The sequence below is a fragment of the Bos indicus x Bos taurus genome, chromosome 3 (genome assembly GCF_003369695.1).
Source record: "Bos indicus x Bos taurus breed Angus x Brahman F1 hybrid chromosome 3, Bos_hybrid_MaternalHap_v2.0, whole genome shotgun sequence".
In the NCBI taxonomy this organism is placed as follows: domain Eukaryota; kingdom Metazoa; phylum Chordata; class Mammalia; order Artiodactyla; family Bovidae; genus Bos; species Bos indicus x Bos taurus.
In genome coordinates, this window is record NC_040078.1 from 12,257,437 (window position 1) to 12,283,093 (window position 25,657).

At 41.6% G+C, this 25,657-nt stretch overlaps 1 protein-coding gene across 1 annotated transcript; it reads right to left on the bottom strand.

The window, feature by feature from the left end:
- Positions 1 to 5,454: 5,454 nt before the first annotated feature.
- Positions 5,455 to 19,531, bottom strand: LOC113890422 (Fc receptor-like protein 2). The gene is made up of 7 exons (XM_027538311.1): positions 19,442 to 19,531; positions 17,964 to 17,984; positions 13,430 to 13,690; positions 12,923 to 13,204; positions 10,834 to 11,121; positions 10,117 to 10,395; positions 5,455 to 5,816 (listed from the first exon to the last, which is right to left on the bottom strand). Exons 1-7 carry the CDS (start codon positions 19,470 to 19,472, stop codon positions 5,488 to 5,490), a joined length of 1,491 nt encoding a protein of 496 aa, XP_027394112.1. The 5' UTR covers positions 19,473 to 19,531; the 3' UTR covers positions 5,455 to 5,487.
- Positions 19,532 to 25,657: the final 6,126 nt, after the last annotated feature.

Consider the following 25,657-nt stretch of genomic DNA (forward strand, 5'->3'; position numbering starts at 1 on the left):
CTGGAGAATTCCAAGGACAGAGAAGCCTGGCAGGATACAGTCCATGGGGTTGCAAGGAGTTGGACATGACTGAGCAACTAACACTTTCACTTTTCAAAGGTTGCTTGGGATGTTAGATTAGGGGATGGTCTTGCACTTCTGGGGGCAGTAGCAATTTGGGGGACCACCTGGCATTACTTGTTGCATTAATCTCACTCTCAGATATATATTCAGAGAAATTCTCACACATGTCCTTGGTGGAACATGACAAAGGAAGTTAGTCAGTGTCTGCAGTTAGTGACAAGATGGGGATAATCTAGGTGTCTGTCACTGGGGGATTAGATACGGACAGTGTTGTGGAATAATGTGCAGAAGTTAGGAGCAATGAACTAGATGTACACACAGTAACATGCATAAATTAAAAAAAATAGCGCCAAGAGAAAAATGGAGAAACAGCATAGGCAAACAAAAAAATTAGGCTCACCACAAATAATGCACGTAAGTGAAGGTAACACATCAAAAGCATTAGAATGGTTGGAGACCAAGAAATGAGAAGAGCACCTAAAGATACAGGCCTATGAGTAAAGAAAGCTAGAGAAAATAGGTATGGTCCCACTATGGGAGTGAGCCATGAGCTGAGGAGTGTGATCAACTCAGCATCCGAGGTTGCAAAACAAAGAGGAAGGAAAGCAAAAGGAAACAAAAAAATGAAGAAAGTAATAAGAGAAAATGTAGAGTGAAAAGGCAAACAGTTAATAAAATAAATTTTGTATCCAGTACAAAACCAAAACTCAACTATATGTTACATTAACACAACATTATAAATCAACTGTACTTGAATAAGATTAAGTTAAAGCAAAAAACAAACAAACAAAAACCAAACAAAAAGCCCTATATGTTATATATAAGGGATATATCTAAAGGAAAGTCACTCAGAAAGTTAGAAGTGCAAGATTGGACAAAGACATATCAAGGCAGACAACATTGAAAGAAAGTGGAAAAGGCTAAGATATATGAGAAAGCTCTAAGCCTCATAAATCTTTGGAAGTAAATATCATGTCATCAAAATATCAATACTTGACACATGGACTGCAGGAAATGGAAGGAGAAATAAATTTAATGACAATGACAACAACAAATGACAACTGTAGACCCACAGTAGATCAAGCAGGTTAAAAAGTAAGGGTGCATATGAATCAAATAATATGATTAATAAGGAATTCATAATAAATATACATTGACTCCAGTAACAGGGAATTCACTTTCTTTTAAGTACTCACAGATGATCTACCAAAATTGACCGTATTTTAGGTCACAAAGAAAACCTTAAAAAATTATAAATGCAATCAATTATTTTTAAAAATCACAAAATTAAGGGAAAATCCTTTCACCAGGCAAGTAAAAAATTTCCTATTTTAAAACATTTTTGAGGTCAAGGAGAAAATAAAACTGATATTACAGACTTGATAACAATTATGACCAAAACACTACCTATCAAAACTTAAGAGACATGATTAAAACAGGTCTTTAAACAATTGGAAAAAGTACCAACAAGGAAAAATAAAAATAAATTAACTAGGCATAAATTAACTAAGGACTTAGAAAAATATCACCCAAACCAATGAAGATAAAAGCAGACATTAATGAATAAATCAAACAGAAAACCCAAGCAGAATATATGAATACACTCAAAAGCTTTTCTATTAAAAAACAGATAAACCACTGAATAGGCTAATCAAGAAAGAAGGGACAATGAATTAAACATACATCTTTTGAAAACCTATATTAAATGGATGACTTTCTAGGAAAATATAAATTACCATTTTTTTTTCAAGAAGAGAAGGTTAAATAAACAGAAAAATAATAGTGAAAAAAATTGAGAACATTATTGGAGAGCCACATCTCCAAACATATCAAGCCAGATGGTTTCACTCACTAATATCTTTTAGTCTTCAAGAAGATAGATTTAGTAGTATTTACATTTTTTTTTAGCAATCACAGAGAAAGAAATATTTCAAAATAATAAACCAACACAGCATTCATCCAAGCTTTTCAAAGTGTAAAAAACTACATACATATCCTCATTATGAATACCTATGCAAAAATCTTACATAAGATAAAATAATCTTACAAAAATCTTACATTTGATAAGATATCAAATGTAATTCAGCAGGATATTAATATACATCACAACCAGGTAAGGCTGTGATAATTATTCATTATAAGGAGAACTGTTGACAAATAAATATATCTTTTCAGTTTTCTTCTTCCCATATCCACTCAGATTCAAAATTTAGTTATTAATTTCTAAAAGAAATCACTCAAATATTTTTTGAGATCTAGGCAACCAACTCTAGTATTCTTGCCTGGAGAATCCCATGGATAGAGGAGCCTGCCAGGCTACAGTCCATGCAGTCGCAGAGAGTCAGACATGACTGAGTGACTAACACTTTCACTTTCAGGCATTACTGAATTTTGGGGGACTCATAGGATGGGTTACATCATGGAGCATGTGGCTTTTTCCTTTTCTTCAGTTTTCACACCCAAATCTTTTTTTTTTTTTTAATTTTAAATTTTATTTTATTTTTAAACTTTACAAATTGTATGTTTTGCCAAATATCAAAATGAATCTGCCACAGGTATACATGTGTTCCCCATCCTGAACTCTCCTCCCTCCTCCCTCCCCATACCATCCCTCTGGGTCGTCCCAGTGCACTAGCCCCAAGCATCCAGTATCGTGCATCAAACCTGGACTGGCAACTCGTTTCATACATGATATTATACATGTTTCAATGCCATTCTCCCAAATCTTCCCACCTTCTCCCTCTCCAACAGAGTCCATAAGACTGTTCTATACATCAGTGTCTCTTTTGCTGTCTCGTACACAGGGTTATTGTTACCATCTTTCTAAATTCCATATATATGCGTTAGTATACTGTATTGATGTTTTTCCTTCTGGCTTACTTCACTCTGTATAATAGGCTCCAGTTTCATCCACCTCATTAGAACTGATTCAAATGTATTCTTTTTAATGGCTGAGTAATACTCCATTGTGTATATATACCACAGCTTTCTTATCCATTCATCTGCTGATGGACATCTAGGTTGCTTCCATGTCCTGGCTATTATAAATAGTGCTGCGATGAACATTGGGGTACACGTGTCTCTTTCCCTTCTGGTTTCCTCAGTGTTCACACCCAAATCTAATCAAGATACTCAGCAGAACAAAAGACCTCACGAATCAAGATTTTCCTGAGGACAGATCAAGATGGCGGAAATAGTCAAACATGAAGCTCACCTTTTCCCACATTACATCAAAAATGTATCTACTTGTGGAATGATTCTCACAGAATATATACTGAATGCTGGCAGAAAACCTCAGACTTTCAAAAGGTCAAGAACATCTCTAAGTAACCCGGTAGGACAATATTCTCCTGAGAGATTAGCTTTTGTGAACACACACACACACACACACACACACACACACACATATGTATAGTTGTTGTGAAAACACACACACAGGAAATTAGTGTTAATGGAATGTTACTATTGCATTTTTAAATTTAATGAATAGTATAAAATAATATGTAGCTTGCAGTAAAATAAACTAAAATATACATATTCATTCATATATATTTATAAAACATTTTAGAATTATCAGAATATTAGAATATTAACAGGAGTTACTTCTGAGTGTTAAAATGTTGGCTGATTTTTCTTTTTTGTATACTATTCTTTTTATAATGTTTTTTTTTTTTTAATTAAAAAATATTTAAAAAATAAATTAGAGCTACTTTCTTCCCAAGTCACTTGGAAACAAAATCAAATACCCACATTTTCTTTTGTCTGTTTTACATGCACATATTTTGTAGCAGATGTAGGGCCCACTTCAATCAGTTCCTTGCTTGTTTCATCCCAGGAGCTGCTATATCTGCTTAAGGAGACAGTATTGGGATCCCCAGGCAGTTCTGGAAGAGACTGGAAAAGCCAGGACCAGGCCAAGGTGTCAGTATAGAGGGAGACATTCTCTGAGCTTGACTTCTTGGGAGCTGGGTTTTGCCCCAGATGTAGGCACAGTTGATGCTTTGGCTCAGAAGAACAATTTAGAATCCTGCTGAGGGGTCAAGCAAGCCACAGGTAAAGCATTAAGGTCTGTCCAGAGCCACTGGGTCACCCAGGGCTGGGAGGTCAAAAAAGTAGAGATTTTGAGGTCTGCGGGCCTCCAGTCTCCATATCTTCAAAAAGAACTAGGCTTGAATGCTGTAGAGAAAAGGGAATAGGTGGTAAGGAGAGGAAGAGCCAAAAAGGGCTCTGGACAAAAAGGCCCCGGACAAACTCACGGGGTCTTCCTGGAGAGGTGAGGTCCAGGATATGGAGGAGGGCCAACTCAGTTCCAGACCTCTCCTTTCATGGAGACCATCCAAAATCAGCAAGTGGTAGAAGGCCCTGGAGACTTCTTCCCAGATTTTGCTCTTCACCACAGATCTTTATGAATGCTGAGTGTTTGATCTCTTCCCAGCTCTGTAACTGGACCAGGTATTATTCCATTTTCCTGACAGAGACCATGAGCTTCAGAGAAGTTTGATGCTTATAGGGCTGATAAGTGGGGGAGGCAGGACTCAAGCTCTGTATTAGTTGACACCAAATCCTGGATCCTTTCCAGTTTCCAAAGCTGATTCCATTTCCCTGAATGAGCCACAGGCCTTTAGATATTCCTAAAACTGGACATTGGCTCAATAGTTCTAAAAGCTTCTCACCACCTCTGGAAGGATGCCCCAGAAGTTGGGGTGCTCCACCAGAGACATGATCTGGGGCTGGGCCTGAGGTAGCAGTCCCACTGGCTTCTGCTCTAGTCACAGGCTCGACAGAATCTTTGGGAAATGCAGTGGACTTTATTTTACTTCTACCATCAATTTGTGGCCTGATTTCCTTGAAGACCCAGAGTCTTTCTGACATGCCTCGCATTCCCCACTCCCTGTCTCATTAGAATCCAGGGAAGGAAAAAGCACTTGCATCTTCCCTACCAAGCACTCCTCTTATTTGGGGATTTGTTTTGATGAGTAGAGGCATTTCAGGGAGAGAGTACAGTAGAGCTGATGGGATTAGATTAGAACACAGAACAATCTAATCCCATCAGCTCTAATCAATCTATATTGCTTAGAACAATATAAGCAGTGTGACCTCGATTAAAATCACTCAAACTGTAATTTTATGGTTTCATAATTATTCTCCTGGCATTACAGCCAAACTCATGGCCATGAAAATGCCAATATCTTGTCTTTCAAAGTGGCAGATACAGGCTACTAACAGAATGTATAGGAGAGTCCTTTATAATTCTTGACTGCCTAATATGAACTAATGGTGTTCTCCTGACCACATGCTAATGTAGAATGACTGAGTGGTTCTGAAGGCAGCAGGAGCAACAGTGACTAGCAAGATGAGCTGGAGGCAGCATAGAGAAGAGCCTTGAAGTAGAGTAAGACGGTTCCCATTCACCAGGCCCCGCCATCACCTACCTTCACACACTGCGCCTGCATCTTCATCGTGCCCACAGTCAAAGGTCTCAACCTGCTCACATTCAGCCAGTGTTTCTTCTGTCCCATTGCACAGGGCTACCTGAATAAATACAGGCTGGTCCTCTTCTGCCACTGGCAGATACAACATGCCTGCAGGTGTGTGCTTTGCTGCTCCACAGCCCAGCTCCCGGCACACCACGGCCACATCCTTCATGTCCCAGCCGTCATCACACACAGTGCCCCAGCGACCTTCCTTTTCCACCTCCACTCGCCCTTCACAATGGTGGGGACCATTCATTAAGCGTATTTTAGGTGGAAATTCTGCGAACAGAAGGGGTCAGAGCACACTCAGAAATGTCCTCTTAGGGCAGCTTCCAGTGTTAAGAGAGGTTGTTTGATAGTGGTGGTGGTATGTGGTATGAGGCAGAGGACTTGGTAAATCAGGAATCACCAAGCTTTGCTCTATCCCATGCCATTACCATCTCCTAAAACATCCCACCCCACCTAAGGCCCCCACTCAAAGTCATCTGGGAAAAGGCCTTTCTTTCTGAAAACAAGGGAATACAGGCAGATAGAAACTTATGGCTTGATTTTTATGAGCTCAAAAAGATCTTAGAAAAAGTGGAGTCCAGAATCAGGTCTTTCCTAAAAATGGACATTGAGACTTGGAATAAAGAAAGGCCTAGAATAGGTCAATTGAGTTACTCAGTTTTCTTTTGCTCCACTCTGTTGCTGACTTCACCAGTCACAGGCCATATTCTCTGTAGAGGAAAAGGATGAAGACATCACATGCACTGGTTAATCTCTATTTATTTGTTTTTTTTGTTGTTGTTGTTGTTTTATTTTTTGCTTCTTAAACTGGAGTAATTGTTTTTAATTTATTTATTTAAATTGAAGGATAATTACAATATTGTGTTGGTTTCTGCTATACATCAATATGGATCAACTGTAGGTATACAAATGTCCCCTCCCTCTTAAGTCTGCCTCCTACCTCTCACCCTGTCCCACCCCTCTAGGTTGTCACAGAACCCCAGTTTGTGTTCCCTGAGTCATATAGCAAATTCCCATCAGCTATTTATTTCACATACATTAGTGTATATGTTTCCATGCTACTCTCTCCATTCGTCCCACCTTCTCCTTCTTACCTGCCCCTGCCCCGTGTCTAGTCTGTGTCTAAACTGGAGTAATGTTTAAAGAGACTCTTTTCTCAGGTACATGAACACCAATGTTCACTGCAGCATTATTTACAAAAGCCAAGACATGGAAGCAACCTAAATGTCCATTGACAGATGAATGGATAAAGAAGATGTGGTTACATACATACAATGGAATATCACTCAGCCATAACAAAGGTTGGAATAATGTCATTTGTAGCAACATGGATGGACTTAGAGATTATCATACTAAGAAAGACAGATATCATATAGTGTCACTTATACATGGAATTTCAAAAAAAAAAAGCTACAAATGAACTTATCTACAAAACAGAAATAGAATCACAGACATAGTAAACAAACTTTTGGTTACCAAATGGGAAAGTGGTGGAGGCATGAATTAGGGGGTGGGAATTAACATATTCACACTGCTATACATGAAATAGATAACCAACAAGGGCCTACAGTAAAGCACAGAGAACTCTACTCAATATTTTGTAATAACGTGTAAGGGAAAAGAATCTTAAAAGGAATATAAACAGAATCACTGTGTTGTATGCCTGAAACTAAAATGACCTTGTAAATCAACTATACTTCAATTAAAAAAATTTAGGGACTTCCCTTACAGTACAGTGGTTAAGACTCTGTGCTTCCACTGCCGGGGATGTGGGTTCAATCTCTGGTCAGGTAACTAAGATCCTGCACATCACGTGACTCAGCCAAATTTCTTTTTTTAATTAAAAATTTTTTAAAATAATTAAAAAGAAACTCTTTTATTTGGGATATGTAGCAGAAAGGAGGGATATAAGACTGAAGATGTCAGTGGTCAGCTCTGCCTGTCTGAGAAGTTAGTGGAGAAATGCAGAGGAAAGAGGGGAGGCAGAGACAGAACCCTTTGCTAGACACACATTAAGCCATGTCCATTCCTGACCCCTTCCACCAACTTTACTATTTTTTTCTGGCCCAAGCCTGTTTGTATGGGATTCCTGTCATTTGAAACAAAAATGCCCCATTTTACACAGTCAATTACCAAGTTCATGACAAAGCCCCTATAAAAAGCTAAGTTTCTAAGAATTATAAGTAATAATGTGAATATGATTCTCAAAAATTAATGGCTTGAAAAGAGCAAACATATGTAAGACTCTATAGAAACTGAATACATCAAACAACTTGCTTAATTTAATAGAAAAATAAAAACTGAACTTTGCATATCCTAAATAGAAAATTCACATTCTTTTCAAATTCCATTTATAGCATTTAGAAAAAATGTTAACTGCATGTTATTTCAAAAGACATTATTAGTAAATCCCCAAGTGATACAGGCCATATTCTTTGATAAAATTTAATACAGAGATAAAAAAAAGTTTTCAGAAAAGAAATTTATAAGAATCTTAAAAAGTGTATAAATGAACTTATCTACAAAACAGAAAGAGAGTTACAGATGTAGAAAATAAGTTTATGGTTACCATGGGGTAAGTGAGGGAGGGATAAATTGGAAGATTGGGATTGACATATACACACTATTATATATAAAATAGATAACTAATAAGATCTACTGTTTAGCACAAGGAATTTGACTCAATACTTTGTAATAACCTATATGTGAAAATAATCTAAAAAACAGTGGATACATGTACATGTATAACTGGTTGGGGCTTCCCAGGTGGCAAAGTGGTAAAGAACCTGCCTGCCAATGCAGGAGATGCAAGGGACGCAGGTTTGATCCCTCAGTCAGGAAGATGCCCTGGAGGAGGTAATAGGAACCCATTCTGGTATTCTTGCCTGGAGAATCCCCATGGACAGAGGAGCCTGGTGAGCTACAGTCCATAGGGTGGCAAAGAGTAGGACACAACTGAAATGACTTAGCACGCATGCATGCACAAGTGGTTCACTTTGCCTTATACCTGAAACTAACATGACATTGCATATCAACTATACTCCAATAAAAATTAAAAAAAGAAACTAATAAAAGAGGATAAAAATATATTCATAAGAAATTATTAAGTTTCAGGCTATAAAATTAAGTGAAACACAAATTTTCCATACTTTGGAAATTAAATGAAAATATTATACATCAAAATCTGTAGGATGAGATGAAAGTGGTACTTACAAGAAACTATATAGTTTTAAATTCACTTATTAGGAAACAAAGATGAAAAATGAATAAGCATTTGCTTAAGAAATTAAAGAACCACATAAAATAAACGGAAAAGAAAGAAAGATATACTGAAGATAAAGGAGAAACAAATGAATCAGAAAACCAAAACTCAAATATATTTGAATAAAAAAACTAAGCCTGGTTCTTTAAAAAGAGCAATAACATCGACAAGCATATGGCAAATATGATTAAGAAAAAGAGATCACACAAACTGGAAATGAGAAGAGAGCATAAATGAATATATAAAGGCTGTTTCAAAATTAGATGAGAATACTATAGACAACATTCTGTGATAAATTTAGGTATAATCGTCCAGATTATTTTAACAAGGAATAGAAAATTTGAAGACTAATAAAAAGGATTTAAGAAGCTCAGAATGTTGTTTGGGCTAGTTCCAAAGACTTTGCAAATAGATAATTCCAATACTGTTTCAAACTGCTGCAGAGCATAGAAAATATGGAAAACATCTGAAAACATTCTTATGTGGCAAACCTATCCCTGAAACCAAAATTAGTGCAAAAAAGAAAACTCATAAATAAAGATGCAACATTTGAAATAAATATAATGACTGAGAAGGGTTTATAGCAGGAATTCAATGATTATTTCATATTAAGAAACTTATTAAGGCACTTCTCCACAATAATAAATTAAAGGGAAAAATATTATATATACAGCCATCATTTTTAAATAGTGGCAAGGAGCAGTTTTTCAATTCTGTAATTCTTGCCTAAAGTTTCATCTTTGCACCTACTCGCTGTGTGACGGTGGGTAAGTTACTTATTCCAAATATCATTTCCTCATTTGTAAAATGAGAGTTGTCAATGGACATTAAATGAGATAATCCTAGTAAAGTTTTGAATCCTGCTGCTGCTGCTGCTAAGTCGCTTCAGTCGTGTCCGACTCTGTGCGACCCCATAGACGGCAGCCCAGTAGAATCTGGTTTGTTCATGGGGATTTCACTGTTTCCTTGACAAGGTTTGGTTGTAGCTCCTTGCTCGCCGAGAGCTCTGAATATGCAATCATCTTTGTCTCCTCTCTCCATGCTTCACTTACCCCACTCCCAGGGCTGACTTGATCCTAGTGCAGCATCTATTTCATACCTATCTGATGATGTAAGTGAAAGGGAAACCGGAAGGCCAGCGATGCTGCTGTTCAGACCAGCGAGAAGGAGAGACAGGGAAAGCTGACAGCTTCTTTTGTCGAACTCCGATTCCTCGAGGGAGAGGAAAACCCATGGAAAGGACACACAAGCCACCGTTTGGCATAACGGCAATCAGTGTTCTGGAAGGAGGCTTTGGACTTGTCCTACCTGCCACGTGGAGTACCGCCACGTTACTGCGCTGGGCCCCCAGGCCGTTGTTGGCCTCACAAGCATAGGTCCCAGAATGCCTTGCGGTCACAGCTAGGTTGAAGGAAGCTGCGCCTCCAAAAGGCGCCGAGGTGTGCCCCAGGGGAACATTTTCATGATAAAACCTGTACAGAATGGGGGGAGATGCTCTCTTGTCCTCACAGCGAAGCTCCACCACATCCCCAGTCAAGGCCTGGGCCCCAGGAACACTGAAGGTGAGGACAGGACGTGACACTGGAACTGATAAAGGGCGGTTCATCAGAGAAGGTCTCTTGTGCGGGCCCAGACTTATAACCCACTCTCTCTATTCTCACGGTATCCACACAGTACCTCTCAAGCCCTGGGGTTTCTTCCCACTATGGCACCTTCTGATCTAACGCTGCAGAGACGGTTCCCTATGGCGCTTTGACAATTTCCGGGGAGGAATTCTGGAGACCATACGTCTGACCGAGCCTCATAGCCTTCTTCCTGTCTCCCCTTGCCATAGTCCTTCGGCTCTTCTGCCCCTGTTGTCACTGCTACCGCTGCCACCATCGTTGCAATAACAATCCTAGCATGTTAATGGTTTCCTAACCTCTTCACGGCCCTGATTCTTATCCTTGGAACATCCTCACTGTCACAGAAGGAAACCAATTGCAGTTGGGACTCTCCGGCTAATTAGGAGAACTAGCTACTTACTTCTCACAGTGACGTTCACTGCCTCGCTCTGGATGAGGCCGTAGCCGTTGTCAGCTGTGCAGTAGTAGCGCCCGGCATGGCTCTCCCGGATAACGGGGATCTCCAGCTCTGCTCTCTGGGAGCGCTGACTTTTCTGCCCCAGACTCTCTCTTGTGCCTTCTCTGTGCCAAGAGAACCTGGTTTTCCCGGTGCCTTTGGCCACAGAGCAGACAAGGACGAGCGTCTCCCCTTTAACCACCTGGTCCCTCTGGGGCTGTGTCTCCAGAAGCACTCCAGACACCGGGATTCCTGTGTGAACACAGGACGACAGGTGAGGGCATGATGGGAGGAGGATGGGGCTGGGATGTTGGACAGGGGCACTTTTTATGGGACTTGAAGATACACTCCTCTGCAGGTGCAGAAGGGTGAGGGCCTGGAGGGGAGGCTGGTACCACCTGCTGAGCATTATGGCGGGCGGAGCTGGTGGGATGTTTAGGTAGAGAAGTATTTTTTTTTATCAGGGAGGGTACATGCTGAAGGCCCTCAGGTAGGATCACCCTGCTCCTGAATGCTGTGAAAATTCCAACTTGCACTTCCTCTACACTCATTAGCCTTTGCTAATGACCACAGCCCTTAGTGATCTTCCTCCTTCCTCATTTCCAGATAAACTCAGGACAGCAGGAGTGATGGGAAGGGGACTGACAGGGGAGTCCCCACCCACTTCCACCACTTATTCATTGCATGATCTTCATAGATTAGTTAATCTCTCTGATCCTCAGTTTTCTCAAAAGTAAAGTGTGGATAATCATACTAACTTCATAGTGTTCTCATGAAGATGAAACAGCATGCATGTACAAAGAACCTGTTACACTGAAGATGTCCCACAAATGGTGGCTCTTACTGGTACTACTCTCCACTGATGTGGTTGAGATACCAGGGTGCCTGGGTTCAGATTCCAGCTGTGCCGCTTATTTGCTGGGTTCCCTTGGGGCAGGCCACCAAACAGCTCTGTGCTTTCAGTTCCTCATGTGTAAAGTGAGGATGACATAATATCCACTTTATAATTTTCACCTACTTCACAGGGTTACTCTGAGGACTAAATATAAAACTGCTCTGATCAGTGCCTTCCTAGTACTTGATAAACTTTCTACAAGTCTTTCCCTCTGCAAATATTTCTGAGCATCAGAGGGGTTCTGAATTGGATATAACAGCTTGGTTTCAGGTTAATATTTATTAAACTTTTAATAAATGCTGAGGATTCTTATTGATATTTCTCACATCATCATTATCATCATCATCACTTTGTTCCTTCATTGCTCTAGCTGGCTTAAATGTGCCTCCTAGTTGGGGGTCATTCTCTGCAGACAGAGACCATGATTTATCTCTTGGTTCACTGAGCATTCCTCAGTGCTAAGCATACATAAATGCTCCAGAGAGATTATTATTGTTTTTTAAACTACTTCTTTACTTTTTAAAAAAAATTATTTTTTAAACTATTTAAAAATACATATGTAAATTATACATATGTATTTTAAATTTATTTATTTGGCTGAACTGGATCTTATTGCAGCTTGTGAGATCTTTTAGTTGTGGGGTGGCTCAGATAATAAAGCATCTACCTTCAATGCAGAAGACCCGAGTTTGATCCCTGAGTCAGGAAGATCCCCTGGAGAAGGCACTGGCAACCCACTCCAGTATTCTTGCCTGGAGAATTCCGTGGACAGAGGAGCCAAGTGGGATACAATTTATCAATTTGCAAAGAGTTGGACACGACTAATCGACTAACACTTCCACTTTCTATGGGATCTAGTTCTCTGACCAGGGATTGAACCTGAACCTCTTGCATTGGGATCATGGAGTCTTAACTGCTGGACCACCAGAGAAATCATATATATATATATATATATATATGTTTTTTCTGGTAGGGAGAGCAGAACTGTTGGGAGATGATGCCATGGTAGCAGTTAATAAAGCAGAGCCTGATTGAGTCATTGTAGTCCCCCAACCACAGGCATAGAGGCAGCACAGTTGAAATGAAGAACACAGATCTGAATGGGAACTACAGTTCTTCTCTGCCCACCCAACCTAGCAGCCCAGTACCAATGCTCACTTTGCACTTGTATATAGGACTGCTGACTCTGCTTTGAGACACTGTGAGATACTGTCCTTGCCTCACACCAGTAATATCCTGAGTCTTCTTTCCATATTTCTGAGATCCAAAACTCTGGTGAGTCCCAGTCTGACCTCAGGGTGTAGCCACCCCTGTAGAAGGAGTAGCGAAGTTGGGTCTCTGATCTGTCAGCAGGGAGCTGGGTACCACAGGACAGGGTTACTGAGGCTCCCTCAGTGGGTTGCAAGGGTCTGGTTGTCAGTTGAGGTGCTGGAAACAGCTCTGGAGGGAAGAATTAAACAGAGGCCACCAGTCAGTGAGGTATAGAGTTCCTGTGGAGAAGTGCCTTTTCAGCCCCAGTGAGCAGGAAACAGGCCCAGACTCCAGGACATACCGCCACCCACCATTTCTCCCTTCCTGGGTGGTCTTCTCTGCTCTGCACCTTGCTCCTTCCACACAGGCCCTACTCCTTCCCAGTCTCGTCCACTTAAACAGTGAGACCCTCACCTCGGACAGTGAGCCACGCAGATCTTGTTTGTTCTGTGTCATCTATAAATAAGAACACTTTCCTTTTTGCCTTACAGTAATAGGAGCCGCTGTCACTGGGTCTTGCATTTGAAATGATATAGGTGTTATAATAAGCGGGTAGCCAAGCTCCATCTTTGTAGAACGTCAGTCTCTTTATTTTATTATTGTCTCTGCCAGAGCACCTCACCACCACCTGGTCTCCTTCATAGGCATAGTATGGCATATCGATACTCAGCCAGTCTGCAAAAGATGCAAAAATTTCTATGATTCCAAGGCTCCCCACTCCCATCCCAGCCCTCTAACTTCTGTTCATAAGGTGGAGGGATAGTGCAAACTCATGTACAAGAAGCTGGGCAGCCATAGGTCCCTTGGGACCTACTGGGTCTCTTGGCTTCTGTGCTCAGCAAAGGTGAGCTCTGTTTCACTTAGTGACATATTTTGTCTTCCAAACATCCTAATAGCTTTATGTCTATTAAAAATATTTTGATCCCTTTTTTTTTCCCCTGGGTGCCAATACTTTTCTGGAATAAATATGGATTTAAAACAGTTCCACTTAACATCCCCTAATATCCATTCAAGGTGACCTCATATCCCTGTGGCAGCCATAATTAACCTTTGCTTTTGTCATTCCTTAGAGGCTCAGCCCAGGAGTACAATTCAAAAAGCTTCCCTTTGTCATTCTCCTTGGATGAAACAATCTGGGCCACTGAGATATCAGCACTGGGATCTACAGCTTCAATATTCATAATTCCCCACTTGGATGCTTTTTTCAGAGGCATCTGGATGATCCCTAAGAGAAGAGAAGTGGGCTCCTCTACTTGTTCAGATCATTGCCTCCCCACGAAAGAGAGTGGTCACTAGAGAGCGCACGAACAGCCTGGTGTTTTGGATCTGCCCCAGGAGGGAAAGCAAACCATACAGTGGAGAGGAGCAAGAAACTATTGCCTGAAAGTTTGTGCAGAAAGAAGGGGGAGTCAACCACCACAGTGCTCTGCGATTCAACCCTGCAGCCTTAGGCTTCTTTGGGGGAAAATTTTTTGGTTGACAGTGGAACTAGAAATTCAGGTTTAAAAATCAATTTGGGATTGTAGTTCATTTCAGTTGCTCAGTCGTATCCAACTCTTTGAGCCCTTGGATTGCAGCACTCCAGGCCTCCCTGTCCATCACCACCTGGAGTTTATTCAAACTCATGTCCATTGAGTTGGTGATGCCATCCAACCATCTCATCCTCTGTCATCCCTTTCTCCTCCTGCCTTCAATCTTTCCCAGCATCAGGGTCTTTTCAAATGAGTCAGTTCTTCACATCAGGTGGCCAAAGTATTGGAGTTTCAGCTTCAACATCAGCCCTTCTAATGAATATTCAGGACTGATTTCCTTTAGGATGGACTGGTTGGATCTCCTCTCAGTCCAAGGGATTCTCAAAAGTCTTCTCCAACACCACAGTTCAAAAGCATCAATTCTTTGGCATAGTACATTGGGATATTGTAGTACATTGGGATAAATTGCAGGGAAAATATTTGTTGTTCTGATGTAAAGTCTAATGCCCGGTCTGAACTTTGGATCATTCCCCTTCAGTGTAAAGACAGGCAGTGCCATACATGAAGGAACAGAGTGGGAAAAGAGACTGCCCTTGAGAGGGTTTTCTTAGGCTGTCTGCCCAGCTCACCCCTTCAGCCATGAGTTGATGGTAGAGGGAAGGAGTGCTAGGTCTCAGTGTCTTGTCTCGTGATGTCAAGATCGACACTTGATCGTGATGTCAAAGTGGGATTAATGAAAACTCCAATTCAAAAAGATCCTTGCACCCCAATTGTTCACAGTAGCACTGTTTGCAATGGAAGCAGCCTAAATGTTCATTGACAGATGAATGGATAAAGAACATGTATATGCATATTAATATGGATGTACACGCACAATGAACACTGTAGCTGTTGTTGTTCAGTCGCTATGTTGCGTCTGACTCTTTGGAACCCCATGGAATGTAGCACACCAGACTTCCCTGTCCTCCACTATAAGTGGAATACTACTCAGTCATAAAAGAGTGAAATAATGCCACTTGCAGCAATGTGGATGGACCCAGAGATCATCATACTAAGTGAAATAAGTCAGACAGAGAAAGGCAAATACTATAGAGCACCTATATGTGGAATCTAAAATATGATACAAATGGACTTATTTATAAAACAGAAACAGACACAGACATAGAAAGCAAATTTATGGTTATCAAAGGCGAAAGGGGGAAAAGGATAAATTAGGAGTTTGGGATTAGTAGATACAAACCATTATATATAAAATAAACAACATGTGTTTACTGTATAGCACAGGGAAACATATTCAATATCTTGTAATAACTTATAATGAAAAAGAATGTATATGTATAACTGAATCACTCTTCTGAAAACCAGAATCTAACAAATTTGTAAGCCAACTATACTTCAATTAAAAAAAATGCGAAGTGGGATTCATAAGGAGGTGGAGAGAAAGCTTTCATATTATGATAAACATTTTCTCATCTTTTAAATTTTCTGTTTTTGTTGTATTTTACAACATTCACAGTCAGTATAGGGATCTCTATTTATATAATTGGAGAAGTAAAAGGTGACCTATCCCAGTGTTCTTGCCTGGGAAATCCCTTGGACAGAGGAGCCTGGTGGACTAGTCCACAGGGTTGCAAGAGTAGGACACAACTTAGGGACTAAACCACCACCACCACCATATATATAATACATTAAAGGTACATGCTTAAAATTTTTTCTTGATAGAACAAAATGATCAAATAAGTTCAGAGATGATTACTCCATATTTTTTTAGCTACTTCAAAAGCCCCACCATTAGGCTAGGAGGTTGGAGTGGATGGTGGGAGTCATAAGTATTGATAAAGAGAAAGAAGTCTTAATGCCTTCTGGAGACCAAAAGTTTTCTTCCTCAACATTGGGCAAGGTTTTGCTTCTCTGATAGCTCAGTTGCTAAAGAATCCACCTGCAACACAGGAGACTTCGGTTTGATTCCTGGGTCAGGAAGATCCATTGGAGAAGGGATAGGCTACCCACTCCAGTATTCTTGGGCTTTTCTTGTGGCTCAGCTGGTAAAGAATCCACCTGCAATGCAGGAGACTTCGGTTCGATCCCTGGGTTGGAAAGATCCCCTGGAGAAGGGAAAGGTTACCCACTCCAGTATTCTGGCCTGGAGAATTCCATGGACTGTATAGTCAATGGGGTTGCAAAGAGTCGGACATGACTGAGTGACTTTCACTTTCACTTCACTTTCAGTGAAGATTACAGAAATTAAAACTTAATTAAAGAAATATTTGAAAAATAAGATTTATGTGACCAACTTGGTAATATTGACAACAGCTGGAGTTAGATAAGAAATGTGACTACAGGTTACACAGAGTCTGGGACAAAGATTGGACCCTTTTCCCTGTTTACTTACAGACCCATTCCTTTGAGGCCTTCCCAGATGGCGCTAGTGGTAAAGAACCTGCCTGCCAGTGCAAGAGACATAAGCAACTTGGGTTCAATCCCTGGGTCAGGAAGATTCCCTGGAGGAGGGCATGGCAACCCTCTCCAATATTCTTGCCTGGAGAATCCCATGGACAAAGGAGCTTGGTGGGCTACAGTCCATAGGGTCACACAGAGTCAGACACAACTGCAGTGACTTAGCATGCATGCATGCCATTCCTTTGAGGAAGGTACAATTGTACATATGTGCACATTATACTATAATTTCACGGAGTTCCGTGGATCCTATGAAGCTGATTCAGAGACCCTCTAATGTGTTAAGAACACTTTTGCTTAAAATAACAAAATATAATGTATATCATCAGATATAAAAGTACTAGATTTATAAGTATCACTTTCCATCCCTATAGCAGGATAAATACTCTCTCAAAGGAATCATTAAAGAAGGAAGTGTAACTTTCCAGGTTAATATAAAGGCAAACTTTCTTTTTCATTACATTAGAATTTTAATTTAAAAAAAGAAAGAAAAACAAGTTAGACATGGGTAGTTTGCAATCCAAATATAAGATTGAGGGAAGTTCTTGTTTTTTTTTTTTGCACAGCATCTTCCTAGCCCACTGGTTTTCTATTATAAATATTTTCCATCACTGTCTCTAGTGCTTCTGGTGGAGGCGACTGAACTCCTGTGGATGAAACCAGGAGAACATTTTCCCAATACTACATTGCATGATTTGCTTTCTCTTCATAAATTAAATTCTTTCCTGTCCCAGGGCTTAATAGTAAAGGGAGAGGAATTCATTGCCTTGGAGTGTCAGGGTAGGGTCTTTTGCCCATCAAGCAGGCAGGTAGCAAAGATGAATGTGACATCGGAGCATTCCTGCCCCCGCTGGGACCAGGGTGAGACACTGGCCTTGTGTTCTCTTCACCCCAGTCCAAGCCCTGATCTCCAAAACCCTCACCTAAGAGGCTGGGGGAAGTGGTATCTTCCTTGCATAGCAGAGTAACTATGGTTCCTAGAGATCTAAAAGAACAACACCACCAAAAGAGTAACTCACCTGACTGCACGCTGATAGGAGCTGTGGGGGAATAGAGTCAGAGAGGTTACTATAAGACCAGAATAACCATCTTTTTAAAAAAAGGTTATAACTCTCTAAAAATATTTCCAACAATTCTCTTTTCCCCTTTCCTCTATCCCTTCTTCCCTCTACCCCTACTCTCCCTTCCCTTCCATCCTCCTTCCCTCAGTTCCTCTATTTTCCCTTCTATCTCCCCTTCCTACCTTCACAACATTCCTATAGAACTAACTACATTCCTAACAAACCGAATGTTTGTTTTGTAACACAAAACACTCTGTAAACACAAACCATCTCCTTTACCAGAAGTTGGTTATTTTGCAAGTAAATTCTCAGTTTCATGACTTACTATCTCCTCTCCCACCTTCTCTTTTTAAGACTGATTTTTGTTTGTTTTGTTTTATTTTGAGATACATTGCCTGCCTGGTGGCAACACACAAACCAGGAAGGGTCGGGAAGGAAATGGAGGTGTCCTCTTGACACTGTTTCCCTTTTCCCCTATTTAGATCTAGTACTGTATTTGCATCCATATACAAGAGTCATGGCTTCAGTGGCTCAGAGGTAAAGAGTGCCTGCAATGCAAGAGACACAGGAAATGGTGGTTTAGTTCCTGGATGGGGAAGATTCCCTGGAGGAGGGCATGGCAATCCACTCCCAGTATTCTTTCCTGGAGAATCCCATGGACAGAGGAGCCCGTGGGCTACAGTCCATGGGTTCTCAAAGAGTCGGACATGAATCGACTGAGCATGCATGCATACACACGAGTCATATTAATCAGCAAAAAACACAATTTCATCTCTGGGTAGCAAGTATTGAAGCCTCTCCAAAACCTAAGTCTAGGAAAGTTGGAGTTTAACCAAAAATGTGGTAATTTGAAGTGGAAGTGGGGTTGGCGGCAGAGGAGGATTGAAATGGGCTAGAAATAAAATTTATCCTAACAGAAAATTCCTTTGATGTCCTTTTAAGAAGCTTTCCAATTTTGTTAGAGATCAAAGTAGAAATGGTTATTAAACAAAAGGAGAAGGCATTAGTATTTGGAAAAGAAACTCACAGTCCTTTGTTTTTCCTGGGAACCCTGCTCATCAGTACTCATTTGCATATTACCTATTATTGGTCCTGAGTTAGAAACTAAAGCCCATTGCTACTAATCCTAGCAGCAGCAGAAGAGTTTCTGGGTGCCCAGGTACAGGTGATTCTGCCGTGTGTATGTGTTAGTCACTCAGTGGGGTCCAACTCTTTGCTACCCCATGAACTGTAGCCCATAGACTCCTCTGTCCATGGGATTCTCTAGGCAAGAATACTGGAGTGGGTAGCCATTCCCTTCTCCAGGGAATCTTCCTGACCCAGGGATCGAACCCAGGTCTCCTGCATTGGCAGGCAGATTCTTTACCCTCTGAGCCATGAGGGAAGCCCGGTTCTTCCCCGGCTGTCCCCAAATCCTGCTGCAGCATCCTACCCACCAAGGACCAGAAGCAAAGGCCACAGGAACATGAGGCTGGAGGTGAGAAGTTCTCCCAGTGACTGGTGCAGCTCAGGTCCCAGAGCAGAATCCACAGTCTATCCCCATGGACTGGGAAGCCAGGATTGGGCACTGTGGTTCAGGTTTTATTTTATAGAAATAAAAAAAAACGGAAGTAGGAAATCTCTCTGTTTGACAATCAGCATTGTCCTCACCCCTGACCACACATATGCTGAGAAAGTAAATGTTGTTCTTCTGTTTTTTTTTTTTTTTTTTTTTTTGAGAGGAGTGGAGGCTGTGCTGGGTCTTGGTTGTGGTGTGTGGGCTCTAGAACACTCGGACTCAGTAGTTTCTGTGTGCGGCCTGAGTCACCCTGCAGTATTCGGGATCGTAGTTCCCTGACCAGGTATCAAACCCATGTCTCCTGCATTGAAAGGCAGATTCTTAACCACTGGACTACCAGGGAAGTTTCTAAATATTCTTCTTTACAGACTTGCTCAGATATGTGTGTTTTGATTAGAAATGCTCCTTAAAATGTAAGATGCCTTCACCATGTAGCTAAGGTCCCTCTAGAGAAGCTGTCTAACTTGTTTTGACTCTGCAGTGACTGTTGATTTAATTCTGGGACTGCTAAAATTCATATTACCTGCATGGTCTTTTTGAAAGCGAAATCCCTTTTACCACTCAGAATGCATGGTCTGTTATTCAATTTCTAATACTGTGACACCATGCTAACACCACATGGATGCTGCTCTTTGGAGATCTGCTTTACCACATGAAGAAATAATAAGCATTTGTTAAAAATGATGGTGGATTAGAATGGTATTAAATGGTATTATATAGTCCAGGAACTCAGGAAGATACAAATTCTGCCCAACCCAAGTCATCTCTGCCCATGAGATGTTCCAGACAGATACAAGCAGAATTGAAAAAGTAATACACTCTGTGGCATTAACCTTGAGGTGTTAGCCCCAAATTACTTTACAGTAATTTGGGCTTTAACACCCACAGGACAGGTCACATCTGTCTCCTCACATTCCAAAGGTCAAGTATCAATTTTGGAAGAGAGCTCTTGTATCAGGCTGGAAATAGACTCAAACTAGTCTTAAAAGAAGAGGCTTTAATGAAAGGACTGACTTATAGAGATGTGGACAGGGTTGAAATAACAAACTAAAGATGATGAGTCACCCCAAGGCCAATCACAGTGGGACACTGTTACAGCCCTTGTACTGAAGATGCAAGGGGAGGAAGGAGCCCAATGCGAACTGGAATCACCAAGGAGGGGCCACCAGGCAGAGGTGTGACTGTGGAGGATGCAGCTACTGCTGGAGATGAGGCACTGAGGCTGAGGGGAGAGGGGATGCCCTGACCTCTCCCTGCTGCCCTGTCTTCACTTAGCATTCTCTCTTCTATTGATAGAGTCCAACTGTAAGTCAGTGGGGCTGACTGATGTAGTGTGCAGGGGTCAGCAAGCCAGGGTGCAGAGCAGCCAAGAAGGGCTGACAATGAATCCAGGGTGGGATGAAAGTGGTTCAAGTGGAGAATAATTTGTAGAGACCTAAATGGAAGTGGGGGGGGGGGGATTATACCAGCATTAGAAGCTCCTTCCCAGCAAAAACCTTTCTTTTTCCATGTTCCCCACTTGATGCTATCAGTGTATTGTTGAGTGTATTGTTGAGATGAGACCGAAAAGACATTTAGGTGGGGGCAAAACCTAAATATTATTATCTTGTAAGCCATACCAGGAAGGAATATTGACAATGGAATAAACAAGGCAAATGAACACTTCTTCACTAGGACTTTGTTGGTTCCTCCAAATGGCCCTCACACACAGAAGGCAAGGATAGATGAAGAAAGAGGCAGACCACTCCAGATTGGTAGGTGGCAGGTTTAATAAGCAAGGGAACTTACGAGGTTTGTTTTGAGTGGCCACAAGTGAGTGATTTTTGCACTCACCTATGACCTGCCTCTTGAGAAACCTGAAGGTCAGGAAGCAACAGTTAGAACTGGACATGAAACAACAGACTGGTTCCAAATAGGAAAAGGAGTACATCAAGGCTGTATACCATCAGCCTGCTTATTTAACTTATATGCAGAGTACATCATGAGAAACGCTGACTGGAAGAAGCACAAGCTGGAATCCAGATTGCCAGGAGAAATATCAATAACCTTAGATATGCAGATGACACCACTCTTATGGCATAAAGTAAAGAGGAACTAAAAAGCCTCTTGATGAAAGTGAAAGAGGAGAGTGAAAAAGTTGGCTTAAAGCTCAACATTCAGAAAATGAAGATCATTCCATCTGGTCCCATCACTTCATGGCAAATAGATGGGGAAACAGTGGAAACAGTGTCAGGCTTTATTTTGGGGGGCTCCAAAATCACTGCAGATGGTGATTGCAGCCATGAAATTAAAGGACACTTACTCCTTGGAAAGAAAGTTATCTACCCACCTAGATAGCATATTAAAAAGCAGAGATATTACTTTGCCAACAAAGGTCCGTCTAGTCAAGGCTATGGTTTTTCCAGTAGTCACGTATGGATGTGAGAGTTAGACTGTGAAGAAAGCTAAGTGCCGAAGAACTGATGCTTTGGAACTGTGGTGTTGGAGAAGACTCTTGAGAGTCCCTTGGACTGCATGGAGATCCAACCAGTCCGTCCTAAAGGAGACCAGTCCTGGGTGTTCATTGGAAGGACTGATGCTGAAACTCCAGTACTTTGGCCACCTCATGCGAAGAGTTGACTCATTGGTAAAGACCCTGATGCTGGGAGGGATTGGGGGCAGGAAGAAAAGGGGACGACAGAAGATGAGATGGCTGGATGGCATCACCGACTCGATGCACATGAGTTTGGGTGAACTCTGGGAACTGGTGATGGACAGGGAGGCCTGGTGTGCTGCGATTCATGGGTTGCAAAGAGTCGAACACGACTGAGCGACTGAACTGAACTGAACCACATTTTAAGAGTTTATTTAGAGGCTTTAGCTGGGTTCAGACATGTACGCTGTCCATATGATCTCAGTAATGCACTGCTATCTCAAGGCTGTGTCCTTGAAAATGGCTCCCACTGTGGGAACACAGAGAAGAGTGATGAGCCTACAATTGTCTGAGTCCAGTTCTTGGGTCATTGACAGTCGTGTGCTCTGATTACTTCCATTAACATTTTACCTTTGGAGATTGACTCTTACAATCTCATACAGCCTTTCTTGCACAGTGTGCCCTGAGTAGTCAGCAAGGGGTATCACCAGCTTGGAGGTGGCGTGTTTGGCCATTATCTGGCTGCACCAGAGTCAGATACCATGGCAGTAATAGAGAAAACACAAATCAAGATAATGATTACTAACACAAGTAACAGTTTTTTCCACTAACAGGCCTATGATCGAAGTCGTGAATTTACTAATTCCCCCAGGGTAGGGTCAGATCACTCAGAGTGTTTACTTGTGTTTTTATATGGTTTAAAGATGATGACATTAGCATATCAGCTATGAACATACAACACTGTGGATCATGGCACAAATTTCGCCTTGCGAGGCAATAATAATGTCCAAGACCATTTTATTTTGGAGGGCAGCTTTTCTCTTCTATTGAGAGCATTTCAGGGTTCAGTAAGGACAGGCTTTGCTGGCTGTCATTTAAGACTTGTTGGGTGAAGTTTGTAAGGACTTATATATATGCTATAATGTCCTCCAGACCAATGGAGGGAACAGACAGTGGCCACATGATTACAAAATGGAAAACAGAACCTGGCCATCTGACCTTGAGGAGAATGAAATTGGTATCTAGGAACTTGACTTGGTTGTGCGCTGGGGGAGGTGGTAGTCAGGCCTGAGGAGATGGTCTGAGGGCAAAATACATGGGAACAGAACTCTTGCCTTCTCTCCTTTCTCAATAGGGTATATCCCATTCCAGGTATAATGTGTTTCAACAAGTCCTATCTGTAGTGGGACAATAGGCTCCCAGTGGAGACTGAGTAGTTCCCCAAGGCTGTGAAGTAACTCATTCATCCTGGTGGGACTGAGACAGAAAGACAGGAGTACAGCCATTTTTCAAAAAGACCAGGGAATGCCTTGACCCAAACAGACCTAGAAACTAAAGAACAAAGGCTCTGGGGACTCAAGTCCTAGAGACAAAAAGCTAGGTTCGCAGGAATAAAAAAATTAGCTTTATTTCTGTTGTACTAATAAGTATACTTAGCTGCCATAAAACAGGAAGTTCAACTATAGATTTTAACCTTATCTGTTCCTGTACTTTCTTGCAGTAAAGTCTCATGTATTTCTTTCCTCTCATAGAAGTGTTGCTCCCTATTCCTGAAAGCCACCCTGGCATCACCTGCTTCAGATCAAAGAAATCTGATGATTTCTGGAAAACGCCAGTGTTCATGAGACAGATTCTCCCTTTTGTTATAAAAGGAGCTTGCCCTTTTTACTGGGGGAGCTGGTTCTTTTATCTTTCTTCTGCCTTCTCTATTCTGCATAAGTTATCTCTTTTAAGAAAAAGCTTTGCATGCCTAGGAATCTTATGGAGACCATATTTATTTCTATGATATTGCTGTCCAAGATTTTGGAAAGGGCCCAGTAACAGATGTTCCATGGAAAATTCCAGTAGACAATTCCTTGCCCAGGTGTCATGGGGCTTGGTGTTCTCAGCAGCATAGCTCATTGATCCGGTGTCTGTTTCCCATGATTTCCATACCTTCAGAGTATTTGGTGCCTCAGCAGGGCTCCTCAGTCTAGTGTATGGGGCAGCAGGCCCTGCTGGTTGAGCATTCAAATGTATTAAAGCCTGGGACATGACTTTAGTCTTCCTGGCCGAGGTGGTTTTACCTGTTAGTAATTTAATCTGCTGTTTTAATATTCTCTCTCTCTCTTTTTAAATTAACCTGCAACTTGCAGGTGATAGGGGAGATGGAACCTCCATTAAATGTCAGGTTCTTTTTCTCAATCTTCCATATCATGACTTTTGAAATGTACCCTAAATGTCTGTTTGATAAGTGTACCTGTATATGGTGCTGTTTCTTCAGTCTTCTAATGGTAGTAGCCTGGTTTGCTTGGCAATAGAAAAGAGCTTGAGTTAAGCCAGACACAGTTTACCAAACAAACAAGGCATATTTAGAATCTTTGCTCAGAGGGAGGGGGGCAATATGACCAATTTGTCAGTCCCTCACCAGTTGGGAATTCTGGGGGATGGCTCAAGACTACTTTGGCAGTTGTCTTGGATATTTTTTAGAGCACACAAAACATGCTGTTACTGTATTAGCCAAGTTGCTGTATTTTAAAGGCAACCTGGCATCTTTGGCATTATGCCACCCTACCCAGACATTGTGGTGGGCACCCTTTTTTATGCACTCAATCTGCTGTATCTACAGAAGGGGCAGTTGCTAGGGCTTGTACCTAAGCTAGGGCATCAGCTTCCTAATCATCAGGGGGTGTCAGCCTCTTATGAGTTGGGATGTGGAAGACAGTGAGGATGGCCTAGGCTCTTGTGAACCCAAACGTCTTTCCCTTTCCACATCCCCTGACCAACAAGGGCATATTCATGATCATCCATCCCTGGGCTCTCCGTTGTTCAAACCAAGGGTTAATCCCTATAGAAAAGCCTGCTGCTGCTGCTGCTGCTGCTGCTGCTAAGTCGCTTCAGTCGTGTCTGACTCGGGGCAACCCCATAGACGGCAGCCCATCAGGCTCCACCATCCCTGGGATTCTCCAGGCAAGAACACTGGAGTGGGTTGCCATTTCCTTCTCCAATGCATGAAAGTGAAAAGTGAAAGTGAAGTCGCTCAGTCGTGTCTGACTCTTAGCGACCCTATGGACTGCAGCCTACCAGGCTCCTCCATCCATGGGATTTTCCAGGCAAGATTACTGGAGTGGGATGCCATTGCCTTCTCCAATAGAAAAGCCTAATGTCAGTAATAGGGGTTAATGGCCCGGGTTCATGAGTAATCACCAGCCAAACTGCTCAAGCCTAGCCCATTGGCTGCTGTGGTTTGTGTCTGTTTCCAGGCAGTTGAGTAACAGGCATGTTGGGATTTTTTTCATTCTCTCTTTATAGGCTGCAGGGGCTACCACAGACATAGACAGTGTGGTATTTGGAGAATCTATAGTGACTAGTTTTCCTTTCAGTCCCAAAGAAGGGCAATGCCAAAGAACATTCAAACTACCACACAACTGTACTCATCTCACACGTGCAAAGTAATGTTCAAAATTCTCCAAGCCAGACTTC